The sequence below is a fragment of the Serinus canaria genome, chromosome 1, assembly GCF_022539315.1.
Source record: "Serinus canaria isolate serCan28SL12 chromosome 1, serCan2020, whole genome shotgun sequence".
Lineage (NCBI taxonomy): Eukaryota > Metazoa > Chordata > Aves > Passeriformes > Fringillidae > Serinus > Serinus canaria.
Window position 1 is genome coordinate 19,655,966 of NC_066313.1, and position 24,791 is coordinate 19,680,756.

The window sequence follows — 24,791 nt, forward strand, 5'->3', positions numbered from 1 at the left end:
TCCACATAAGGCACAAATGTGACTATATAATCTGTGGGGGAAAATTGATAGTAAAATTTTAGTCAGGCTATCCTCATTGCTGAATGTGATTCACATGGGAATGCTCCAGCAACATGGAAAAATACAACAACCTACTAGTCTTGATACAGAATGAAAAAATGTCAGTAATGTGGTGTTTTCCCTGTCTGCTTAGGCATTCATTTTTGCAGCTTAAACTTTTGTTTGGCCACTTAAACACTTGCTTGAAGTGGAGCATTTGAAAGGTCTCAAGTGACAAGACCCTACAAAATTTGTGAGTTTAGTCTTTGGAAAATAAAATTGTATTATTAATGCCATTTGTTCCCTGTGGCTATCTCAATTAATGATCATGGATTGCAAGGTTTGGTACTGATTACAGAAGAAAACTACAAAGTTTTGCATAGATGGAAAGAGGTTGAGGTTTTGTGGAGGCAACAGGTAATTTAATACTCTTCTTTCTTAGAAAAGGAAGGGTTTTCTGGGCCACAAGAAAGTTTTGCTAGTAGTTACTGTTGGCAAGTATCTGTAAAATAAACAGGGCAGGACATCTTTCTCCTTTTTGATGCCTTTATTACAGGTGAGCAGCTCAGGATGGGGGGAAATGGACAGGTCTGCAGGTCCCTGCTGCCACTCCCAGAGTGACTCAGAGGAGGAGGAGGAATATGCAGCTCTGTCCTCTAGAAGGCAGAGCTGGGAGTCCCATCCTTACAAAGGCAATTGGGGTATACCCCGGATTCAGTTTGACTTGCCAGTCCAGGGTTCCTAGGTCTGACTGACTTTGTTTTTAGTCGGGGCGAGGAGTGACTGAGGTTCTCAGTGTCTCTGCTGGCTTTGGACCTCACTCCTGCTGCCCAAACACCACCCTGACCTCTCAATTCTGCTTTGGCTCGTCTCTTTTGGGGTATTTTCTGGGATTTGGTGGGGCTCTTGTCCCAACCCAGTCTGGGTTTTGAGATAAATTCGCATGTCTCCTGAGATGCAAATTCCCCCTCCCTACCCACCGTCGGGGGGGTTGTCATCCTCTTGGCAGCAGGCAAGGGTGGTACTGAAAAAAAGAATTCTCCACAATAGAGGGTTAACAACGATACTCAACAGGTGATTACAACATTTAACCAACAAAAGAACTCTTGGCCAGAGATCAGTTCCCAGCTTATCTTTAAACTCTGCAACCCTCTTCTTTAAAAATAAGATGGGTAACTTTTTTTACTCATAACACTGCACCACATCTGATGCTCACAGCTGAAGTCTTGTCCCTATAGGACATGAAACAACACAAGCGCACATACCACTGCTCTCAAGGTGAAGAAGAAGGGAAGTTTATTTTCTAACTCTAACATTTACAGTTTTCCAAAAGTGACAGTGGATTGGAGGGTGAAAGTGCCACCTCTCCAATGATACTGGACAAACCAACAGTCTATCAAATTTCTCCTCCTCCATAAAAGAATGCAAAACAATAAGTTATTTACAGAAAGTGTGTGAGGAAGTTTGCTACAAGAATGTAAACATCAGAAGGCTTAGAAAATCTTAAAAAATCAGGGCGACAAAGTGTCACCATTAGGCCGGACGTGACACACACACGTGACCAAGGTCCAGGAAGAAAAAAAAGTTTTTATTCTGCGTGTTCTCCAGTTTATATACCCTTAACAAAGCATGATTTTAGTCATTAACTACATCACAATAACTTACTATATTCATTGGTGCAAAGCAATCAGCGTCAATATAGTTGGCAAAAGTTTTACAGAAATTTAATAAGGCACGTACACACATCTACTTAGGCACATAGTCTAGCTTGCAAAAATCCTCGTGTATATTTTCTAATTGGTTTCCATGCTGACGGCCTTGTCTTCTTCCTTGCTATGGATACATCCGAAAACCATCAAGTGTTATTTCTTCTATTAACTCAGCTTTGCTTGCAGGCCAGCTGTCAAGCCCCTCCATAACAAAGTCTCACCTCACAATGCTGAATGGATGCATGTCCTCCTTCCCTTATGTTGTAAATGATCAAATTGGCAGCCAAATTTATTAAAAAAAAAAATTATAAATTTATTAGATCGACAACCACATAGAATATTATAAAACTGCCACAGACTTTGACGCTGGGTGAACCTGGTTCAGACAGACATAGTGACAGCGTGTCCCCCAGTGGTTCACACCGACTGCTTCAGGTAGCTGGTTTATATACAGTTTATTCTGCCTGAAGCAGAAATGTCCTAAGATTTTTGTATGTCCCTTCATATGTATAACGGGGACTATATAGATTCAGACCCGTACAAAAGTTAGTCCATAGGTTCGGATGGCTGTCTGGGCTCCTCAAAATAGTCTTCTTTTCACTTGTAGCCAGGACATCGCTGGTCCTTGATGTAATCTCTTCCAGGTGCAGTTCCTTGAATGTTTGGACATTCCTGGGAAATGGCTGCTTATTGCCCGAAAAGGACTCATTCATTCATTAATAGGCATGATTTTATCTTGGCAAGTCAGGGAAATCTTTGAATAGAAAGAAGGCTCTGCTTCTGGCCATGGGGGTCAGAGGCATGGTTGGATCTTATAATTTTTATACAGTTACAAAGCATGAATTACCATTCTGGTTGTGAGCTGGTGGTGTCCCACACAGTCTGAATGTCATTTGCAGGCTGGAGACTAGACACTATCGTAACCACAAGAGCCAGGGAGTGCTCATCCTGCACGTCATAGCCCGGGGGTGCTGAAATTACCTGTGCACAAGGGAGAAATTCACTGCACTGCGGTAGGGGTAGCGCAGAAGTACCCCGATGCTGTCACATTCTCCAGTACCATGAAAGAGTGATAGCAAATGCTCAGAGGTTTTGGGGAGGCTGTGAAGAGAGAAGGGTTGAGATTCTTCCTGCTTCAGCTGTAGACCCCTCTTTTCTAGCTGATCGGATGGCAGAGGACTGCTAAGATCTGCTCTCATGGCAGATGTGATTAGATTCTTTCTCCCATGTCAGAGCACACCCTCCTGTTCCTCTTCACATTCTGTTGCCTGTCAAACACACCCCATATATGTCCTTTGAGAGATGGGAAATTGTCAGAAATGCAGGATGGGGCCTGGCAAGGACACCCAGCAGTTCTCTGTCAGTAGTCAGCCTTAACAGTTTTAGTTCTAGACTTCAGTGTTTACAGTTTCCCTGCCCAAAGGCACAAAGATGTACCTGAGAACATCCCTGGTAGCCACCCTGTGAAGTGGCTACCCCTGAACTGCAAAGCCTTCTCATCCAGGAAAACTACACTTGGCACAGCTGTGGTTGACAGCTGCATGCAAGTTGTTCACAAATGCTGTTTTCCTGGACAGCCACAAACTGCAAAGGTGGGAGAGTGACAAAGTGAATAATGTACAGCAGAACGATATTTAAAGGAGATAAACTTGCAGGGGTAAAGACTGTTTGGAGCCATAACATATAACATAACACATAACATAACATAACATAACATAACATAACATAACATAACATAACATAACATAACATAACATAACCACTCTCTTAGTTGAAGAGAAAAATTTATTTAGAAGAGAAAATGTTCATGGTCTCATACACACAGCTTTGAAGAGTGTACCCTGCTGTCTCCTACATTGGGTCAAGTGTGGTCTTAATGGGAATGGGGAGCAGGGTTGCAGGACAATGGAATGCATGCAGAACCTACCCTCCATGTTCTTCCTCGAGTGTGAGGGTCAGGAGTGCCTTGTGAAAATTTATAATAAAAATTACACTTGGTTTAAGCCTCTTCAGTATCAAAGATCTAAAAGCAAAATGTCTTTGTTGGCTTCCATAAGAAGAAAAATGCTGACTCATAGAAGGAAATAGAATTCTGGTTGTAATTCTATGAAAATATATAGTTAATGTGTATTTACAAATATATTAAGTTTGTGTATACTTTAAATATACAGTTCAGCCAGCAGTTTTACTGTATATCAATTAAAGTATTTTGTGAATAATGTGCAAACTGTAACATATCAAATGAAAAATACCTGCCTAATTAAAAAATACTTCCTTACAGAGAAAACAGAGGACTTCCAAAATACATATCTTTGGTGTTTTGTATTCAGCCTTTAGTAATTTGACAGTGAAAAATTATCATATTTCAGAATTACATTTGTGGGGATTTTCTTTTCTTTTCACTAATGCAATGTAGTAGATCTCAGTGTTGTATACCTGGTCATCTCTGTATCCTATGGGAAGAGTAGGGAAATAGTATGTTTGTACGTATTTTTAAGGAGCGGTTAAGAAAACTTGCTCACAAAGCATTATCCTTCACAGTCACATAAGAATGCAACGGAGGAAAAGTGTGTCTCAGAAGATCAATTTTGTGTATCATGGCAAATCCAGAAATTATTTTGGAGAAAACGCTTTCCCCAATAACTAAATGCAGTGAAAGGTCAAGTCAAGAGACTGTCGGGGAAAGGGAATTGTGGAAGAGCAGGTGGTAGGGGATTGACCCTGTGCTACCTTGCTCATTAAACCTTCTGCTGCAGTGTTGGCTCTTGCCAGACAGCATGTTAATCTCTCCAGATAACACACTTAACTGACAAGCCAGCATCACGAAACCAAGGTGCTGGCCCTCTGTATCGGGGGTAGCTTCTCAGGTGCTATGGTGGAGGGAATGGATGAATTTTAAGGGACTGGTGCCTCTCTGATGTAGAATGGCTGAAGGAAGTGGGCCTGTTTTGTCTGGAGCAGCCTGAGAGGGGACATCGCCAATGTCTATCAGTATTTGAAGGGAGGTAGTCAACAGAATGGAGCCAGGCTCTGCTCGGTGGTGCCCAGCATCAGGACCAGAGGCCATGGGCAGAAACTGAGTCCTAGGAAGCTCCAGCTGAACAGAAGAACTTTCTTCCTGTGCAGTAACCGGGCACTAGAGCAGACTGCACGCACAGGGTGGCATACTGGAGGCATACCAGACCCATCAGGACGCCATTCTGCGCCGTGTGGCCTGAGCTGTCCCTGCTGGAGCAGGGCAATGAGCGGTGGGCCCTGCAGTTGCCAGCAGCCAACCCAACGCACCGGGGTTCCAGGAATGCCTCAATCCCAGCTCACCTACCCCACCGGGGCAGGGGCCGGGGCGGGGCGCGGGGCGGTGGCCAATGGTGAGCCGCCATACTCCGTGACGTCACCCCGGTTACATAAGGGCGGCGGGTGGCGATGTTGTGCCAGCGGCGCCGGTCCGGTCGTGCCGCCCTCATGTTATGGGGGGGAGCCGCTGTGGTCGCGCCGTGGGGGCTATGGCCGACGGCAACGCTGACTGGATGGGCTCGCTACCGACCGCACTGCGCTCCCTGCCGCTCTCCAACCTCGCCATCCCCGGTAGGGCGGCGGGATGTGGTGTGCGGGGCCGGGGGTGTCCGGGCTGTGGTGGGGGAGTTGCCTTGGCTGTGGCGTCGCGTCTCCCGTAATAAAGTGCTGGGACTGAGAGGAGCCCTGTCCATCGCGGCAGAGAATGGCGGGCTTAATCTTCTGTAAATACCGCTGTGAGACGCTACCCATTGACCTGCTGCTTTCACTGCCTGCAGAAAGGGTAGCTGTGACCGCTATCGGCCGTCCTGAGCCGATACTTAACCTGAGTTAAGTATCAATCAATCAGCCGATACAAACCTGAGTTTGCAGGTGCTTTAAGTAAAGTTGAAGTCGGGTGAGGAGAATGGCTTGGCTGCGTTGACCCAGCAAGTGGAGGTTTATCAAATGGAAGGTCTGCTGAGATGGGGCTCTGAGTAACCTACTCTCGGGGGCAGTCTTCCTGCTCGTTGTCAGAGGGCTTGGAACTATGTGATCTTCATGCTCCCTCCCAACCCAGACCATTATATGTCATGTCTTTTATACCCTGGTTTGCAGATATAAGCTTATAAATGATGACAACAACAGATGACCTGAAACTTACTTAGGCTGATTTTCTGTCTCCAAAAGGCAAAAAATACTCTTCCTTGCTAACGTCAGTATGGAAGACTTTAGCTCCTTCTGATGCTGTATGTTACACTCTGGTACAGGCTTGGTTTTCATTTTAGTGCTTTAGCTTGTCGCTAGTGCTTTGGATATGTATGCTGTAGTTTACATACAGTCTCAAGTTGTGTCGGGGGAGTGGGTATTAGAAGGAGTTTCTTCACAGAAAAGGTGATTAGACATTGGATGGGACTGCCCAAGGAGTGGTTGTGCCACAGTTCAGTTGGCAAGGTGGTGTTAGGGCTTGGGTTGGACTCTGTGATCTCAGCAGTGTTTTCCAGTCTTTTTCTGATTCTATATAGCAGACATTCAGAAATACCTCCCTAGAAAAACAGAGTAACTTTTTGTGTCAGAACCTAGCCGTTTCTCTACATGCTCAAATGACCTTGAAGCATGTAGAGAAAGGGCTGTGCACCTCCTGTGTGCTGACGGGTGTGTTACCTGAATCAGAACAGTTAAAATGCTAGGTTTCAATCAAAAATGGTGCTCTTTCCTCTCTTGACCGTAGCAAAAACACTTTTTATGTTCTATTGAACAGGGAAGTGAGACAGAAAGTAAATTCAATGTTCACATAAAATTCTAATGCCAGCAGACTTTGAAACTTCTTGCAAAGAAAGTCTTCTCTGTTTTAGTGAACTCATAAATGAACTTGTAGCCACTTAAAGACTGTGAAACTGCAGAATGTTATGATTTAGGTTGTATTGGGGCAATGCTGCTGTCACTTCAAAACATCATGCAACCAGTGTTGCAGCAGAGAAACCAAGTAAATGAGTGGTTGTTTCAGTAGTGCCATGGTCCTTTTAGAACGGGCAATGTTTGTTTTTTTGTTTCTTTTTTTTAAGAGCTTACAGTACATGTCTATTTGTGATCAAGGTTGGTGTATCTCCCCACCATATACTTTCCTGTATACATACCTCATGCAACCTGCAAGCAGGCAAAAGTTATTTTGGGTAGATTTTTGTAATTTTTTTTATTACTATTATTTTAGTCCAGTGACTGTTTTGCTTAAGTGGGGTTTTGGTGTTGTGCTTGACAGTGAAACCTTTTTGAGAGCCAGGGTGCAGGTGTTCCTAGCAGTGTGGAATACAGTAGAGGAATCTTTGCAGATGCTGAAAAGCAATGGAGACCAGTGTTACCTTCAGAAGAGAGATGAAAGGTCGAAGCAGTTTTGTCTGTTTTTAACACCTGTGTGTGCATATGTCAGGAGTGGCATGCTTTTGTACATCTGAAGATACATTTGTTTTCTCCCCTGGAATGCTGGACTAAATTGGTTTTGATATGGGGAGTTTGTTTGCTTCCCTACCAAGTTCCTTGTCATCCTTTGTACATAGGAATAGAGAGAGAGCTCCACGAGTGGAAACCTTAAAACTTTTTAAAATTTGAAATAAAATCAGCACTCAAAATCATGAAACTGTTGTTGTTTTATACTTTTTGCACTTTGAGGAATTGCAGCATTTAATTTTTTTTTTAAGAACTAAATGATTGTATCATGGGGTTGCTTAAAGTGAATTAATTGAGAGTGTACACACAAAAGAAACTTATTAGATTTAATTTATTATGTACTACTGTGGGTGGGTAACTCCCTTGTATATTGCCCAAGAGATCTTCATAGGGTTCTCCTGCTTAATTTGTTGCAAACCTTTTGCCTTCAGAGCTGCTTGTTTTCACTGGCTCTAGAAAATGTAGCTGTGACTTCTGGTGGTGCTTTTAAAGCTACATTATTCTATGATTCCATGAGTTGTTAAATAATGGTGTGAAACACCTGACTTGATGGTAGAGAAGGTCATTCTTTACTCGGGCCTTAGAACCAAGTGGTAGTAAGTAAATAGTGTTGAAGATAGGTGTTCATGAGGTAAATGGGCTATTTACATGATTATTTAACTCAGCTCAAAAGGAAGAGAGACATTGAAAGAGTTAAGACCCTTGCGTGTAATCAGTTCCCACCTTTGGGTTTTTCTGTTACTTCTGTTGGGAAAAACTCTAGCCAAAATGCTAAACCAATATAGTCGTTTGCAGGGAAAAGAGATGAGGTTTTCTGTGCAATGTCATGAGAGGGGGGATCTTTTGCAATGAAAAATTGCCAAGTATCAAGTAACTAAAGTGTCATCAATGTCACAAGCATGCAGTATAGTCAACAGAAATAACCACCAAGTGGTGACCTTGTGTGAAAGTCTAGAGGGTTTTCTCTTAATTTTCCAGTAATCCTCTTTGGATGTGGGTTTAAAAATGAACCCTTAAACATTTTGATTGTGGACGTGATCCTTGGCAGGGTATTGTATAGTGCTGGTTTAATCTCAAGCTGATTTACAGTAAAGAATTTTATGAAATCACAACTGTGATATTTATATTTTCCTTGGTAATTTTTTCTGATCTGCATCTGCTACTTTTTTTATTTCTCCATGTAGAAATGGAACACAAAAATCTGGAATGCTCTCACTGACCAGCTTTCAAAGTAAATCAGCTAGTTAAAGAATTAGCTGGAGAGCCTAACTGTTCCTTGCTTGTACTTACATCCTAAAAGTTGATAGCACCCTGGTATGTCCAGTTAGTACAGTTTCATTTGAACTGCTGCAGAAATTTTTAGAAAGGCAGGTATCTTGATTACCTTTGTGCTAGAGTCTGAAGTCTCTGCATCTGAAGGTATGGCACCATTTTCCTGTTTCATCAAACTTTTGCATGAATACTTGTATTAGAAGAGGTGGAACACTTTTTCTGTCTCAATCTCCTCTGTGCGAGGTCATGATAAGCTCATGCCTTTTGGTTTGAGACAGCAAGGCAGTCTAGCAGATGTTCACTGCCAGTGTTTAAGTGTTCCATTAGTCCAGCCTCCAAGGTGCTGGATGAATGTCATGAGGAGAAGAGCAGGCAGTTCTGTTTTCCTTTGGGTCTTGGTAATAATACATTTACTTAATCCTGTCTGGACCATTCCAACTTTAAATATGGATATAACAGGTATACTTGGAGTTTTGGATCAATCTGTATCCCTTGCTTGGTTCCCATTTCTGGTCAGGATAGCTAGCCATGAGTGTTTCCATGCTGCTAATTTTCTTTCTTTGTCTTCTGAAGAAAACATATGATGGCTAAGGTAGGGATTCACTGCTGCTTATAGGAGCACCCAGAAGAGTTATGGGTGTTCTTTAATACATAAAGATAATCAAAAGTCAGTTCTGTCCCCTGCCTTTCCTTCTCTCCCCCTCCAAATACAAATGAGTGTGTTCCCTAGGCTAACCTTCTGGGAAGGTTTTTGTGATGATGATAGTTTAGAGGGGATTTTTTATTTTGAGAAGTGGTTCTTGTCAGAAGAGCTGCTTACAACAGCTTCCCACAGAGCTGGGCAAGCCCTAGGGTGGATTCTGGACTGTGTGGGTGTCCTGAGGGAGTAAAGAGGTTAACCTGATGTGTCATGGTGCTGCAGATGTCGACAGGAAAGAACAACAGGTGGAATAGCTGTAGAATAAATGAGTGATTGTTTCCTTTTACATAGTTTGGCTGAAACAAAGGTTATTAGTAAAAACTAAGCTTAGTCAGGGAAAAATTAATTTTAAATTTCAATCTGAACTAAGAACAGAGCTAAAAGATGGAAAATCTGGGAAAAGTTAAATGTTTTACTTTAGCGCTTTGGGAAAAAAAAAAAAAACAAACCTCACACCAGTGGCTTTCTCCTAGGGTGTAAGATTTCTTTTTAAAAATTTTGAAGTAAAGATGTTTGTGTTGTAGGTCAAACTTGGTATATCTGAGGCTGATTTGAAATTACTTTTTTTTTTTTTTTAATTTAAGCTATTGCCACCAGAAGTCAGTTTTTCAACCACTGATACACCTAGAGCCAAATGTCACACTCAGCAGCACAGTGCTCTGCTGCTCTGGAACATGCAGGCTGGGCAGGCTGCCTTTCCAGGGAGAGTTGGGACAGCTCTCCACCTGTGCTTCTGGTGGTGTACAGGGCCTCTTCTGTCATCTTCTAGTGATCCCAGCTGGTGTGTTCTTGCTTCCTCAGAAAGCATGTGGACGGCTGGCCAGAATCTCATTTTGAAGTCATGCTGAGCATTTGAAATGTGGAGCCCTTTCTGTCAGCATCAGGTTGGATAATGGCTGAGGAGTTTCCTGTGGGATGCTGGGTTGCAGTAGCCAGAGATGACAGATAAAAAATGGGGTTTACCATTCCAGAAACTTTTTTTTTAACAGAGAAAATCATGTTGACCTGAATATGGCCAGAACAAAACCATATTGGAGACTCAGAACAGTTGGTAAAGTGTCTTCAGCTTGACTGTTTGCTGATCCCCAAGGAGAGATGTGTCCTTGATCTTCTGAAATAGTAAAACTTTGCTGCTCCAAACTATAGCATAGTCAAGCTGCCTAATTCTCCCCAATGATGCACACACTCTTGACTTTCTAGCCAGCTTGTAATGTAACTTTCCATATTTTGTTCATGACCGTGTCAGTGTGACTAGCCCAAAACTTTTCACAGTACAGTGTGCCACTGTTTCTGCCCTTCCCTGAGAAGTTCATCCCAAGCGCATCAGTAAGAAGCTTCCTGATTTTGATTTAAATGATCAAAGTACTATGAAATCATCAGCTCTGGAAAACAAAGCTTTACAAATACAGCTGGTAGGCAGTCTTAACAAGGAGCTGCTCTGCTGGCCAAGCCCATGGTTCAGCTTAAAGGGGGGATGAAGGCATGGAGAAGTGTGTCCTGAGTTGATAACCTGCTGCAAGTGACTGACTTGGTGCAGTAGTGTGACTGTCCTCATGTGCCATGTTCCCACACTTGGAGGTGCTAGGGCCCTGAGCATCTTCTGTACAAGATGCCATCTTCCCATCCACCAACTGGCCAACTCTGCTGTCCTGACAGTGTGGTGTTCCCTAAAAGCCCCGTGAGCTGCTTGACTTGGAGTTGGCTAAGCAGAGCCAAAATGGTTCTGAAAAGAAGCAGCAGCAAGCACTGTCCAGTTTGAGAGCTGGCACTAGGCTCTGACTGGATCGGGTGTTTTTTCTCTTTGTCTGCCTGACCTTGGGTGACCTGCTGAACTTGCTAATGCTATGATTTTCTTGTTCATTTGTTCATGGGCTGGTGTGAGCTGTGGACATGCATGCTGAGAGGAGTGGCGGTGACCTTGAGGCTGCATCCTCTTCCCAAACAGTATTCCAATGATCCTTTTAATGGAGTTCTCATTAAAAGGATCATTGAATCATCTGAACTGTCTGTCTGTTGGGTTGAAGCTCAAAGGGAAGAAATATAAGATTTATGTTCTGCTTCACCAAGCTTTATTTTCCCTCTCAATTTAGTTTGTATCTACCAATGAATCAAGTGGTAACCACTAGACGAAAGTATCTGCATAAGTATAATGATGTGGAGTATGATTTGTAAATGCAGAATTTTCTGAAAAGACAAGTTATTTTATTACCTTGTTAGGCTGTTTGATTGTAACAGCAACTCAAATATTTGTAGAGAGGCTATTAAACTATTCGGACTGTTATACTGGTGAGAACATTTGATGGAAGTTGTTCCACTGTTCTTAAGTAACAAAGTATTCTTTCTGTATGTCCCTCTGTGAGGAACTGCTCTGGCAGACACTAGGTCTGTGCAGGAGCTCCCCTGAAAAGCCAGTCTTAAGGCTTCTCTTTTTAAAGAACTTCTGTCATGTGTTCAGCCAAAACCAAATTACTCTTGAAATACCACAAAATTTTCTTCAGACAGTATACAAAGGTCCTACTTAATTTGTTTTTTTTTCTGGAAAAAATTTATTCATGTGACTTATTAAAATCTGTATCTTAGAGACGGACTTAAGTGTGTCTGGTAAATGAGTATGGTCAAGTGTCTTCAACTTGACTGTTCACTGATCTCCAAGGAGAGATGTAAATGGTAAAAGAGTGCAGAACATGCCAAAGTTTTACTTCCAATGGAGAAAACTCATCATAATGTTGATATAGATGGTTGTTGCTCTCCTTCCATGTTGTGAAAGTTTGTTTGCCTGCTTTTCCAGCAAAGATGCTAAAAGAGGGGAAAGTACCATGAAATAAAAATTTCTCTATAACTTTCTCAGAAGAGAATGAACCCTTGGTCCACTCAGTTCTGAGTGGTCACAAAAGAGGACTCTAAGCTGAAGGTTTTTTTTCCTTTTTGAGCGTGAGGATCCAGTCAGGCTTTGAAATGGTAGAGATATGCTTGTGTCTTTCTTGACAGTTTTAGGTTGTCTTTAAGCTCTTGCATCCCATTGCACTGCCTGAAAGGGGCAGTGGGGGAAATCAGGGTAGTTCTTGAATAGAGAGAGGGAGTTTTCCTAAGAGGATTTGGTCTGTACTAGGATTTGTCTTTCTTAATGGGACTGCATTAAGACTATCTAAAGGATTCTTGTAGGTTTCTTAAAATATACTCATCTCTGTAATTTTAGATTGATTATCAATAGGGTGTTTAGATTGATTATCAATAGGGTGTTTCTTATTTCTGCCTCATCTCCTTTTTCTGGACAAGTTAGTATGAACTACTTGCTTTTCATTAGTGATGAACTTTTAAGATGTTAATCTTCTAATAAGAAAATCTGGATTGTTAATGACCTGAATCCTGAGGACTTCTAGACTTTGAGAGGTACTTTGCTTATCCTGTTTTTCCCTCAGTTTTGGCACACACAGGAGATCTGGTTTAAAAGAACATCAGTGGGATAGCCTTGACTTGCTAGCACTTAGATCCTGTGTTTTTGGAACTTGGTTATTGTTCTTCTGCCCATCTTGGCTGGGAATGCCTGCTGTGCTGTGTCATGTGCAGTGGTTTGTAATGTGTGGGGAATGTACTTAGTCTGGTAAGCAAAGCTTGTACTAAGTTCATCGTCACTACAGCTCGGTTGATTCTTTGGTCATAAGTGACCCTGTAATGTTTTTAAAGGGATGGGTATGTTTTTTTGACCTTGCTTCTTAGCTTCATGCTATGTTAAACATTTGTTTCTTGCAATTTTCATCCTGTTAGTATTCTTTAATGTAAAGATCAGTCCAACTTATTCAGATCTATTTAAACTTACTCACAGCACACTTGCTTGCCCTTGTACTTTCATTTATTGCTTCTTTGTTGGCCAGATATTTGCAGAAAGTGTCTTGGTCTGCTGCTTCTGACTAGTCCACAGCCTTTGAACCAGGGAGGCTTGCAGTGTGCTGAGACTTGTATCCAAAAAACCCCATGAGTTTTTGTCTTGTTTTCGAGTGACTGGCAGTGCACAGGTAATGTTCTATGTTGGAAGATCTCTGCATTTTACATGCTGTATAATAATATTTTTAATATTCCACGAAGGTAAATTTGCAAGGGGTTGGTGACATGATGCTAATCTCTGTCCCTTTGCAGTATTTGCAGGAAGTATTATGTGGAAACAAAAGATGTTACCAAATGGTACAGAATCATAGAATATGCTGAGTTGGACGGGTCTTACAGGATCATCAAGTCCAACTGCTGGCCCTGCACAGGACACCCCCAAGAGTCACACCCTGTGCCTGAGAGCATTGTCCAAACACTGCTTGAACTTGGAGAGGCTTGGTGCTATGACCACTTCACTATTCCAGTGTTCAGCTGCCATATGAAGAATGTTTTCCCAAGATCCAATGTAAGCCTCCCAACTCAGCTTTATGCTGTTTCCTGAGTCCTGTCACTGGTCATGAGAGTGAACAGCTATAGCTGGTATTTGTTGACATTGGAGACTTGATAACATTCTGTTGATCAGTGTCATTTGTTTCAGCTCCACCATGGCTTACTTTGACTATCTGTGAGTAAATCGACACACTGGGAAGTTAGATTTTACTGCATATGTGATGATAAAAGGCTGCTGTCTAACAATCAGCACAAGGGCTTCAACAAGAAGTCATCCTGAACTGTGAAATACAATCTAACTTACAATTGAATTGAAAAGTGAGCTGTTTAACATAAAATTAACTTGAGGAATTAGTATAAGCAGAAAAAAAAAAGGTTTCAAGAGATGAATGAAATTTAATCCACAGTTGCAATTACTGGGATAAAATTAAGAGATCTGTCCATTATTTTAAGTCTGGCATCTGGAAGACATCTATATAGTATTCTAACTATAACACAGATTTTGGTAGTTAAATATCTGGGCACTTGAGGGCATGTGACTTCTTTCCTTGAAGCTGCCAGTCTTTATCAGATAAAAGAAATGAAACAGAAATAAAGCTGCCAGCTGATTAGTAGTCCCCTAATTTTTGTCTTTGTGCAGTCTCTTTCATGATTAAACTTAATGCTTGCTGCCTCGTGCTGCACATCTTTACCCAATTGGAAGCAATTGGCAATCGTGATCTCTTCACTGTATTGCCTGTGCCTAACTCGTTTTTGGGAAGGGCTGAGCACCAGTCTGATGCTATGTCACTAGAGCAGCTCAGTAAGGTTTGCTATCTGAATGCTAATCCAGTCTTGTGTACAGTGTTTCCATGTCCTACATGTGCAGGAACATGTTTTTGAGGTAGTTCAGGCTGGACTTCTAGCCTCTCCTTACCAAAGGACAATGAAGATAAATTTTCTTAGCTCATCTCTGCCTTTTGACTTCTCAGTAGGTGAGGTGGAGGTTATAAATACCTAGTTTTGTTAGTTGCTTTGTCTAACAATCAATAGGTTTAAGGAATAGCTTTACTATAGGAATAGGATGTTATTTATATTTAACTTGGTAATTATCATGTGAAATGTCTTGCTTTAATAATTCTTGAGGTTGCTTTTTTCCCCAAGAAAAGTATCCAGCATAATTTGTGGCAATGCACATTATTTGTGTGGTGGGGAACAACAGATGGTGAGGGATTTTTTACACAGGGAAAAGACTTTACAGTGTGTGTTGCTGTGAGAGTTTTGTGGTTCTTGCTCTGTCCAGGACTTGCCAGTCTTGCTGCTGTTGTTTGGCAGTATCCAAGCACTTTCACATGTCCTTGTGTTAGACATTAATTGCGAATCTGCTTAGCAAGCTCTTACACTGAACTCCTGACAAAATGGGGCTGACCTGCTCCATTCTTGCCATGTAGGCTCTGCCCTATGCCTTTGAAGTTTTACCCATTTGGGTTGGTTTAGGTTATGCTTTTTCAAAGAAGAAATCATGCTGTATCACATGTATCAGCAAGCAGCTTGGCTCCTACCATAGCAACAGAATGGCAAGACTTTATGAGTTTAGGGATAGAGCAAAGGAGAGCAGGGATTATTTTGACATCATGATGCAATCAGTTTAGCATGTACTTAACAGCTAAGCTAGATTAAAAGGCCAGTGCCTGAGCTGGTAGTATATCTTAAAGAAGGGCCTGGTGGATGATGTGGGGCTGTGGGGTAACAGCAAGGTGAAGACCCACAAGGATCCAGTGCTGTTGCTGCAGGCTTTCAGTTTTTTGACCAGAGTCAAAACATTGTGGGTCCAAGTTTGGCCTAGATATTGGTGACTGGCCTTTTAAAATGATCACTGAAGACCCAACTGAACTTCTGCTGTCTTTCCAGCCTCAGTGTTGATCATGGAATGATCAACAGAATTGGTGATGCTCCCCTGCCCTCCTAGAAGTTGATGTGCTACCAGCAGTGAAAAAGAGGATATGTTTTGCAAATGCAACTAATGTTCTGCTTGGTTATATCTAGGTATACGTCTTTACTTTGATGGAGGAAAGCTCCATTTCCTAAACTTTTAGCAGAGCCATGGGGCAGGAGTTAATAGGATCTTTGCTAACTTTAGAAGCATGTCACACATAGTTCGGTTTCCTGTTAAGGAGTGCAGTTTTTAAAGTACGTGTTGGAAAAGTTGCAATGTGGTGACTTGTTTGGGTTTTTTGTGGATTTATTTTTCTTTTTTGATACTGCTTTCTAGTGCTAGGCTATAAATAGAATTTGGTTTGTGATAGTGCGGGAAGCAAATTTGTTCTTTGTATCCTTAAAAGTGCCTTGTAAGTGTCAAACTGAAAACGAAAGACTTTTGTAGCTGCAAAGTGAATTATCAGAATAAGGAAAATGAGTTGTTTTTTGGTTTAGATTTACTTGGCCAACTCTGAGGTGACAACAATGTATTAGTGGCAAGATAAAATTCTCATTCCTTTTTAAGTCAGATTTATTATCAGTCTGAAGGAGCATAATGGTGCGAGTGATTCCTATAGGTTCAAGGATGCTGCACTCTTAGTTAATATGAAAATATTTCTTATGTCATTATTCTACAATATTAAACTGTCTTATGCAGTGACCTAAACAGAAGAAAAATTAAAAATCGATAGAATTAAGAACTAGGAAAAAACCGAACAAAAAACCACAACCAAATGAAAGATTTCTTCATGCAGAGCTACTTATTCCAAGGCAGAGGGCAAGCCCCTTGTGATTAAAGTCTACTTTCCAAATATTGTAGAAGCTTGAATGACTCATTCTGCTGTACAGGGAGGTAGATGAAACTCAAATACCTGTAAACTACATTTTGAAGCATCATATGGCTTCTGAAATGTCTTCACTAGATGTTTGCTCCTGGATTTTGTTTGAGGTTGCATGTTTGGAGATTGGGGAAAAAAAAAAATCTAGGTGTTGCTCCATAACTGACAGCCACCTTGGGACGCAGTTTACTGGGACAGGTACTAAAAAATTGCTTAAGATGGCATCTTTGGCACTTCTCACTTTTGTCTAGAAGACTGAATGGCAAGCCATAGCAGAGACCCACTTATACAAATGCTGTGAAGAATTCATGGAGAATTGTCAGAATTAGTTTTAGTGTTCATTTGTAAAGCTTAAAAACTAATCTTCACACTACCTGTTCACTGGTTTTGAACTAGTTGAAATCCATGGAAACAGAGTGCACTTAAGGTTGTTGAGAAGTGATGTTTAGTTTATGCACAGTCTGTTCCTTCATCTGTATTGAAAATGCCAACAAGATAATCCAGTTAAGATCATAATCTTGTTCGTAGCTCTGATCTTGCATCACAAAAAATGCATTAGTGTTCAAGTGAGCACTGGTACACAAATAAAAGGTTTGGATAAAATGTTATTTTGAGATTGAATGTGGCAGATAGGGATTTCAAAGAGTTGCCGACTGAGGTAAGGGAGGAAATGCGAGAAAAGCATAGTCCTAGAAGCAGGGACAAGCATGCAGGAATGTAAAACCCAGGTGCTGGGTCACTGTACCCTGGGGCAGCTGGAAAATGAGCTCCTTGGGTGAAGATGCTTTCTCTACACTTCACCACAGATAGAAGGTGGGGTTTGGCTTAATGGGCCAGTCTCCTGTCCTGAAAACAAAGGGCTGTTAGAGCTCCTAATAGTGTTTTTGTTGGCTGGAGATGCACAGGGAAGGTGAGCCTGGAGAAGCTACAGCTTCTTGGCTAGATTGCTGGTACCTGGTGCAAATGATCACAAATTCTTGGTAAACCCCAGTCTGTGGTGGATCATATTCTGCTAGTCTTTGCTTTATGCTGTTCTGGTACAGCACAGACCAAGATACACTGCCTTTTCACTCTTTGTTCTGTTACTGACTTGGCTAAGGTAGGGATATTTCATTCACTCTGAAATGGTTTTTTTGGAGCTTTGTTTCTTCTCAGGTTTTTTTCCCCATTTACTACTGAATTTTCAATTGGTGGTTTTCCTAATAAGCAAAAATTTTATATTGGACATGCAGTTTCTCTGGAATGGTACAGTTTGTGTCATAGGAGCTTTTTTGGATATGCATTATTTTGGTTGGGACTGGTGATTTTGATTGCTGGTTGTACTTTTTTGATGAATTTTCTGTTCACCGTGTCTTTGGTCACTTGAAAGCATGCCATGTAAAAGACATGTTCATGAATTTGTTTAACATGAGCTTGGTACGCATCCACACTGTAACTGGTGGTGTGTTCAATTGTTCCACCGCTAAGTCCAGCCAGTCATTGCCCACTGTTCAAACTACTAATCATTTATCTGCCATCTTGGGCTAAAGTGAGATGTGCTGGTAAGGCATGTGCAGGTGCAGATCCCTCAGTCCATTATGTGAATGTAGTATATAATATAGATAATTCATGCTATGTAGGTGTATAAAATATTATAAAGATCCAACATCTGCTTCTGACCATCATAAGCCAAAGGCAGAGTTCTTTTCTATTCAAACAGTTCTTGGACATCATCCGGATAAAATCAGGTTGTCTGCTGCTCTGGCCAGGAGCAAAGTCTATGCAAGTATTTCTGGGACATCATTCCCATGGAGTCCATTGTATGAATGGGACCTTCCTGGGCAATAAGCACCAATTTCCCAGGAATGCCAGACACTCGCGAGAGCCTTGCATCGAAATCACTGACATCCCTATTGCATGTGAAAGAAAGCTACCCCAAAAGCAAGCTCAGACGAGCCATTTGGATTTCTGGACTTACTTTTGTATATGTTTGAATCTGTATAGTCCCAGTTATACATATGAAGGGACATAGAGTAGTTTGCTATCATTTCTGCCTCAGACAGAATAAATGGTATATATGCCGGCTGCGAGAAGCAATCAGGGTGAACCCCATCGGAGATGCTGACACTCTGTCAGATGATTCCAGGGTTCACCCAGCACCGACTCCCGGGGTTGATGCTGTCTTAGCTGTGGTGGTTTTTTCCGCAATTCTATTTTTGTTGTCGATCTAATTTTTATAAATTTTTTTATAAACTTGGCTACCGATCTGATCATTTACAACATGAATAAAGATACCTGTTCCAAGATGTTTGGTGTGCAAGGTTGTGGTTGCATATACCAGGTGGAAATTAAGTCTCAGATTTTTAAAATTATTCTGGAGTCTCATCCTAGATCAGTTATGTACCAGGCTCTGGGAAAACTTTGGGGGAGGATTTGTAGTTTGTGAAAGAAGGAATGAAAGAGGTTAGAAGGAGGTTTACCTTTACCACAAGTGTTTGTTTTGTGGTGTTCAGAGAGCATTGAAATTGGGAGCTCCTGAAAGAAAGCAGTTCAAACTGAGGACCTTATGCTTAACTCTTGTTATACTGTCAGGGAAAAGTAAGGATAGTCTGAAAGACTCACACATGAGCATAATGCTTCTGCACCCCGGTCACACATGTAGGACTTTGTTCAGTTTTCAGGTCACATGAATACATGTGTTATGGGATAGTCACTTTTTCTAAAATTAATTTTTCTTGTCTTTTTTTCTAGGATCACATGATTCTTTCAGCTACTGGGTCGATGAGAAATCTCCAGTGGGACCAGACCAAGCAACAGCCATCAAACGTTTGGCCAGAATTTCCTTGGTTAGAAAGATCATGAAGAAATGGTCAGTGACTCAAAATTTGACTTTCAAAGAGCAGTTGGAAGGCGGGATCCGCTACTTTGATCTTCGTGTATCTTCCAAACCTGGGGAAATAGAACAAGAGATTTACTTCATACATGGCTTGTTTGGCATCAAAGTATGGGATGGGCTGAAGGAAATTAATAGTTTTCTTGAGCAGCACCCCAAGGAAGTAATCTTCTTGGATTTCAATCATTTTTATGCCATGGATGACAGCCATCACCACTTCTTGATCAACAGGATCCACTCAGCATTTGAATCTAAACTTTGTTGTGTTGAATGTGTAGAATATGTGACGTTACTGTACATGTGGGAGAAGAAACACCAGGTAGGGAAAGGATGTTTGACATTTTTCAAACCCAAAATGTTAAGATTTTAGAGACAAGCTAAGTGTAGCTCCCACTCACAGATATTGGACCAAGGATGTTTCTGATGGTCAAGCTCAAGCCCACTAGGGCCTCCTCTATGCAGTGTGCTTGCTTTCCTCCATTTACATGCAGCTGTGTATCCCCTCATCTATGGTGTGCTCAGTCTGTCCTGCTCCCAAGCACATTTGTTAAATAATTAAACTATAGTGTCCTTGAAGCCTTGTGCTCCTTACAAAGGGTTTTCTCTTCTGGAAGGGCACGTAATGCAGGCTTGTGAGGATTTTATTAACTGTTGTCTTTCTAGCCAGTGTGAAGCATACCAGCTTTAGCATGACTAAGGTATGGACAGAATTTCTTACCTCCTTTGCAGCCATCCAGATCTGCAGAGGTGAGGTTAATGCCTCTTCTCTGTGGTAGCTGCTCCCATAGGTACACAAAAACTGAGAACAGAAAAGGGCTTCAGCAGCAGCACATAATTATTGAACTGGAAATGAGATTTTGAGGAATTGTTCTGAATTGGTGCTGTCAATGTTAGGCTTGTGTAAATGTGGGTGTTTGTAAAAAACATTGCCTCTTTGTGCTGTAGAGAAGCACCTTACAAGGTAAAAATATTAACTTTGGATTTGATGGTTTTGCTGACAGCAGGACTGGCTTTGGTTTCTCATGCAGCAAGTTTGAGCACGATGCCAGTATGTCAGTCATGTGCCAATCAGCTCAGCACACTTTGCTCTCTTAGAAGGAGGTACTCAGAAGATGGCAAGGCTGCTAAAATCCTTACCTTCAAGTACAGATATAGTATTTTGCTCTCTTAGAAGGAGGTATTCAGAAGATGGCAAGGCTGCTAAAATCCTTACCTTCAAGTACAGATATAGTATTTTCTGGCATTAAGAAGTTGCAATGCTTTTAAGCTGAGCTCTTTAAATGACAGAGGCAACTTTGTTTAAAAAAAGACTGGATGTGGCACTTGGTGCCCTGTTCTAGTTGAGGTGTTGGAGCGTGTGTTGGACTTGATGATCTTAAAGGTCTCTTCCAACCTAGAAATTCTGTGATTCTGTGATTTTAAACTGATGACCCATAAGCAATCATGTCCTCAAAGCTGAATAAAATTATCTCCATCTCCTTTGGCAGTAGTGCAACAAATATACTGACACTCATGACTCAAGAGCAACTTTTTTGCTTGGTCCTCTTCACTGCTATGCTAGGTGCAACAGTACTGTATGAATATAAACTAATGCAGCAGCCTGTTCAAATAAAAATATAGTGATTGTGACTTGGTTTGGGTTTGTTTTTTTTTTGGTTTTTTTTTGGTTTTTTTTTTTTTTTTTTTTTTTTTTGTTGTTGTTGTTCTCTTAGGTTCTTATATTTTACCACCACCCTTTGTATCAGGAATATCCCTTCCTGTGGCCAGGTAATAAAATGCCAGCACCATGGGCTAATACAACTAATGTGCACAAACTCCTGCAGTTCCTGGAGACCACACTTGGGGAACGAAGTCGTTATGGGACTTTCCATGTATCTCAAGCAATTCTCACACCTAGAGTGAAAACGATTGCATGTCATCTGATTCGTGGTCTGAAGAACACACTTGTTCGTAGGTAAGGACTCGTCTTGATTGTCTCAGTTCTTTACTTAACATGTCTTGTGTTGAAAGAGGCACTGAGCAAGAAAGAATCTAGGAGATGTTTGCTTAGATGTTTGCTTTGCTTTCAGCATGCCACTTTCCTCAGTACTGTTGTTCATGAGAGATATTTGCAATCATTGAAAATAAAGACTTAGTGCAAATAATAAAGGAACAGGGTATATATGTGCCTCCTGATAATTGCAACTTTTGGAATGTGATATGATTTTGTAAAATGTAGGATGGATGTGTGGCTTCAAACCAGTAATTCATTTCAAACTGGCTGAAGTTGGATTTAAGGGGGAGGTGGGGGTAGAAAAAGCTTGTGCCACAGAGGAAAATTGCTGATTTCTGCATGTAGTTTTACATTTGTCCATACAAATATCTCAGTAATTTCAGTAACAGCCAGAGATGTATGACTTAGGGCAGTATTTTACCTTGTATTTTAAAGGGGCTGGGGGGAGGTTTTCCGAAAATTAGATTCACCATTTGACTTTTTTTAATACCACTGACCATTATACAGTTAATTTTCCTATGAGTAAGGTCACTGTAAGAGGGTTTTGCTTTGATTAGCACAGAGTGCCAGTGATTTTTAATTGTATTAACAGCATGACCAGGATAGTTTCATATGATTTGTTTTATGGAATTACCACCTTGTAGCCAGTTTGCTAAAAATTACCAGAACTGGAAAAGTCCTCTTGGATATTAGCAAGAAATCTTTACTGTGAGGGTGGTGAGGCCCTGCTTGAGGTTGCCTAGAGAATTTGTGGATGCCCCATTCCAGGCCCCATTCCCTGGAAGTGTTCAAGGCTACTTTGGGTTGAGCTCTGAGCAACCTGGTCTAGTGGAAGGCGCCCCTGCAAAAGGCAAGGGCTGTTGGAATGTAATGATATTTAAGGTCCTTTCCAACCTAGGCCACTCAGTCATTCTGTAAATAAGAAAATCACAGGTTAGGGATAAATCTTGGCGTTTTCAGTCCTGTTCGTGTTTAGAGGCGTTAGTCCGGCCCAAGCCCGGTTAACTCCGCTGCCGTTGGGTTTGTGTCGGGGCCGCGGCGGCTGCGGCTTTGCCGGCCGCGCTCGGCACCAGGTGGCGCTGGGGCCCGCGAGCGCCGGACCCTGCGGGGCTTCCGCTCCAAGGCCGGGCGGAATTCCTGGCCAAATTACCAAACGATCGTTGCATTTGTGGAATGGGCGACCAACTCTGTTTCGAAGGCCTCTTTAGATCTGTTCTCTAAGCCACTGTTAGCAGGAAGCCTGCCTTCAGTCTGACCGTTTCCCTCATCCTTACCACTTGTTTGCAACTAAACCGAAAGTTGCAGATAGGTGCTGCTGTTTGCATAAGCGTGATTACTTGTGTGCATTTGCACAAGCTAGCTGTTATGCAAATCTGTCCTTGCAGTTTTATGTAGATGCCTGCTTTCTGTATGGAAATTCTGCCCTGGATTTGAATATTTAAATAATGTTCTCAGCTCTGGCTAAAGTAGACTTGCAACAAGTCACACTTAGCTGGCTGAAGTCTGGTGTGTCCCTTGACAGTAGTTATGCCTTCACTCATAGTTCTTGATAAGTTTTTTTAATTGTCCTTATTCAGCAGGAGTGAAGTGGTTTTAAGCTTTTTGGGTTTGCTTTTTTCTCTTCATCATCCTGTTAGCTAATTTGCTAGCCTACCATCTTCTCAAATAATGTAGACATATTACAGCACTAATCTAAATAATGCTAACATATTTAGCCATTTGTGTCTAACTGCTGAAAAGCATGGTATTTCATGTTAGAATGCAAGAAAGCTGGTGCAGACACCTGACTTGCACTGTTATCCAATAAATATTTGAAATTTCTCCTCATAGTAGAATTTCTAACTCTGTTTAACTCAGTTCCTGACACACCTCTCCTTTATCCAGTTGTAGTGGTGTATAGCAGGATGTTCAACCCCTATGGAGCTGACAGCTTCATTCTAGGTTTGGTTTCCCTGACCCCATTGTTTTGAGTGAGTCTGGAGGGAGTTTGGGAGAAATGCAGTGTTGCTGCCTCCAACAAGTTTTATCCTGCCTGCCCTGAGGCAGAGGAGGGCAAGGGAGCATCTTGGGCCAAGTATGGCCTTGCTTTGTGTTACACTGGTCCACTGTGAGATTGAGCTTTTGACTTAACTTGTGCTTGGGTGCAAACAAACCACAGTGGAGAAAACTGCAATGCAGTGTTAAATCCTGAAGCACAGACTACCTAGTGAATATAGAGGGGTTTTGTATGCCTGCTACTTGGGATTGATGACTGACCAATATGTCTTTTTGATAGCTAATGACCATATACTGTGTTAAGCACTCATCAGCCAATTACATTACAGTGACAGCCCTGATCACAAATATGAGATAATATATTTTGTAAACAGCATGTTGTGTTTGAAATGAGGGGAATATGTATAGGAAAGTACCTCTTTTAAAGTGCTTAATTTTCTTTATTTCAATTTCTTTAGGAACCTGCCCATGATTTTGAATTGGGTGAAAGCACAGAAGCCTGGTGTTATGGGTGTTAACATAATTACATCAGACTTTGTGGAGCTGGTTGATTTTGCTGCTACAGTTATTGCATTGAACGACCTCCTTTTGGAAGAGGATGAATCTGCAACTTAAATCCTGATTGCTGTGTTCCACATGTGCTTTTTAGTGGACATCTTTGAACTATGCTTAATGTTTTACTTGTCTAGTGAAACCTATTGTAATCTCTCTTTATGAAAAAGTTTCCTAGAGGAAACGTGGTTAAACATCACATACAGCCAGGTCGCTTCTCCTGGAGTCGTGTGGACCTGAGTCAGCCGAGTGTTGTGTGTGTGTTGCTGTGTCTGTATGTGTGTGCGTGCTCTGTTTGGCTGAACTGTGCACACATCTGCTGCTGACAGGGGCTGCTGGCCTCTGAAGCAGAGGTACCCTATTGTGACATGCATCTCCTTGGTGACCATACTCCCAGCGCCTGTGTGAGTGCATCCTGCCTGCTTCCCAGGCAGGCCAGGGGTCACTCCAGGGATCACTGCTGATCCCATGGCAGTGTGACCAGGTTGGCTGGGTGGCATTGTTCCTGGGCCACCTCTGGCATAGCTGGGCTCAGCTGGAGGCTGCTGCTCTGTTCATTCATATGCTGTTTTAGACACTACCTCTGACTTACTTGAAGAGACAACACTGCTGTTGTTCAGGAGAAAGCTGTTAACACTGTGTTAAATATCCAAACTGTCCTTTGGACCTGAGAAGTGAAGGCTTGGTGCAATCTTTCTTCTTGACCTCTTTATTTTACTTTATTAAACTAAATAAATTTTCAATAAATTAGTTGCAACCGTGCTTAAGTATAGTTCTTTTGGCATTAATTTGGAGAATATTTCAGTCTCCAGATTTTGAGGATTATGACTCAAGTCTGAATTCCCGTTTCCTGTGACATATAAGAAACATTCATTTTCTTGAATTACTGGGATGTTTAGGAAACTACAGCATAATCTTTCTCTTTTACCTCTTGGTCACTTTGGGTTTTTTAATCCATCAAATTTTCTTTTGGGGAAAGTCTGTCACTCAGGCAGCCCTTCTCTGGAAGGACGTGGGCCAAGTGGGGACTTGTTTGATATTCAGAGAGCTGGAG

General features: G+C 41.7%; 1 protein-coding gene across 1 annotated transcript; it reads left to right on the plus strand.

Moving 5' to 3' along the window:
• Window positions 1–5,140: 5,140 nt before the first annotated feature.
• Window positions 5,141–24,494, plus strand: PLCXD2 (phosphatidylinositol specific phospholipase C X domain containing 2). The gene is made up of 4 exons (XM_009095473.4): window positions 5,141–5,333; window positions 19,056–19,516; window positions 20,910–21,151; window positions 23,644–24,494. The coding sequence occupies exons 1-4, from the start codon at window positions 5,216–5,218 to the stop codon at window positions 23,798–23,800; spliced, it is 978 nt and encodes a 325-aa protein (XP_009093721.2). The 5' UTR covers window positions 5,141–5,215; the 3' UTR covers window positions 23,801–24,494.
• Window positions 24,495–24,791: the final 297 nt, after the last annotated feature.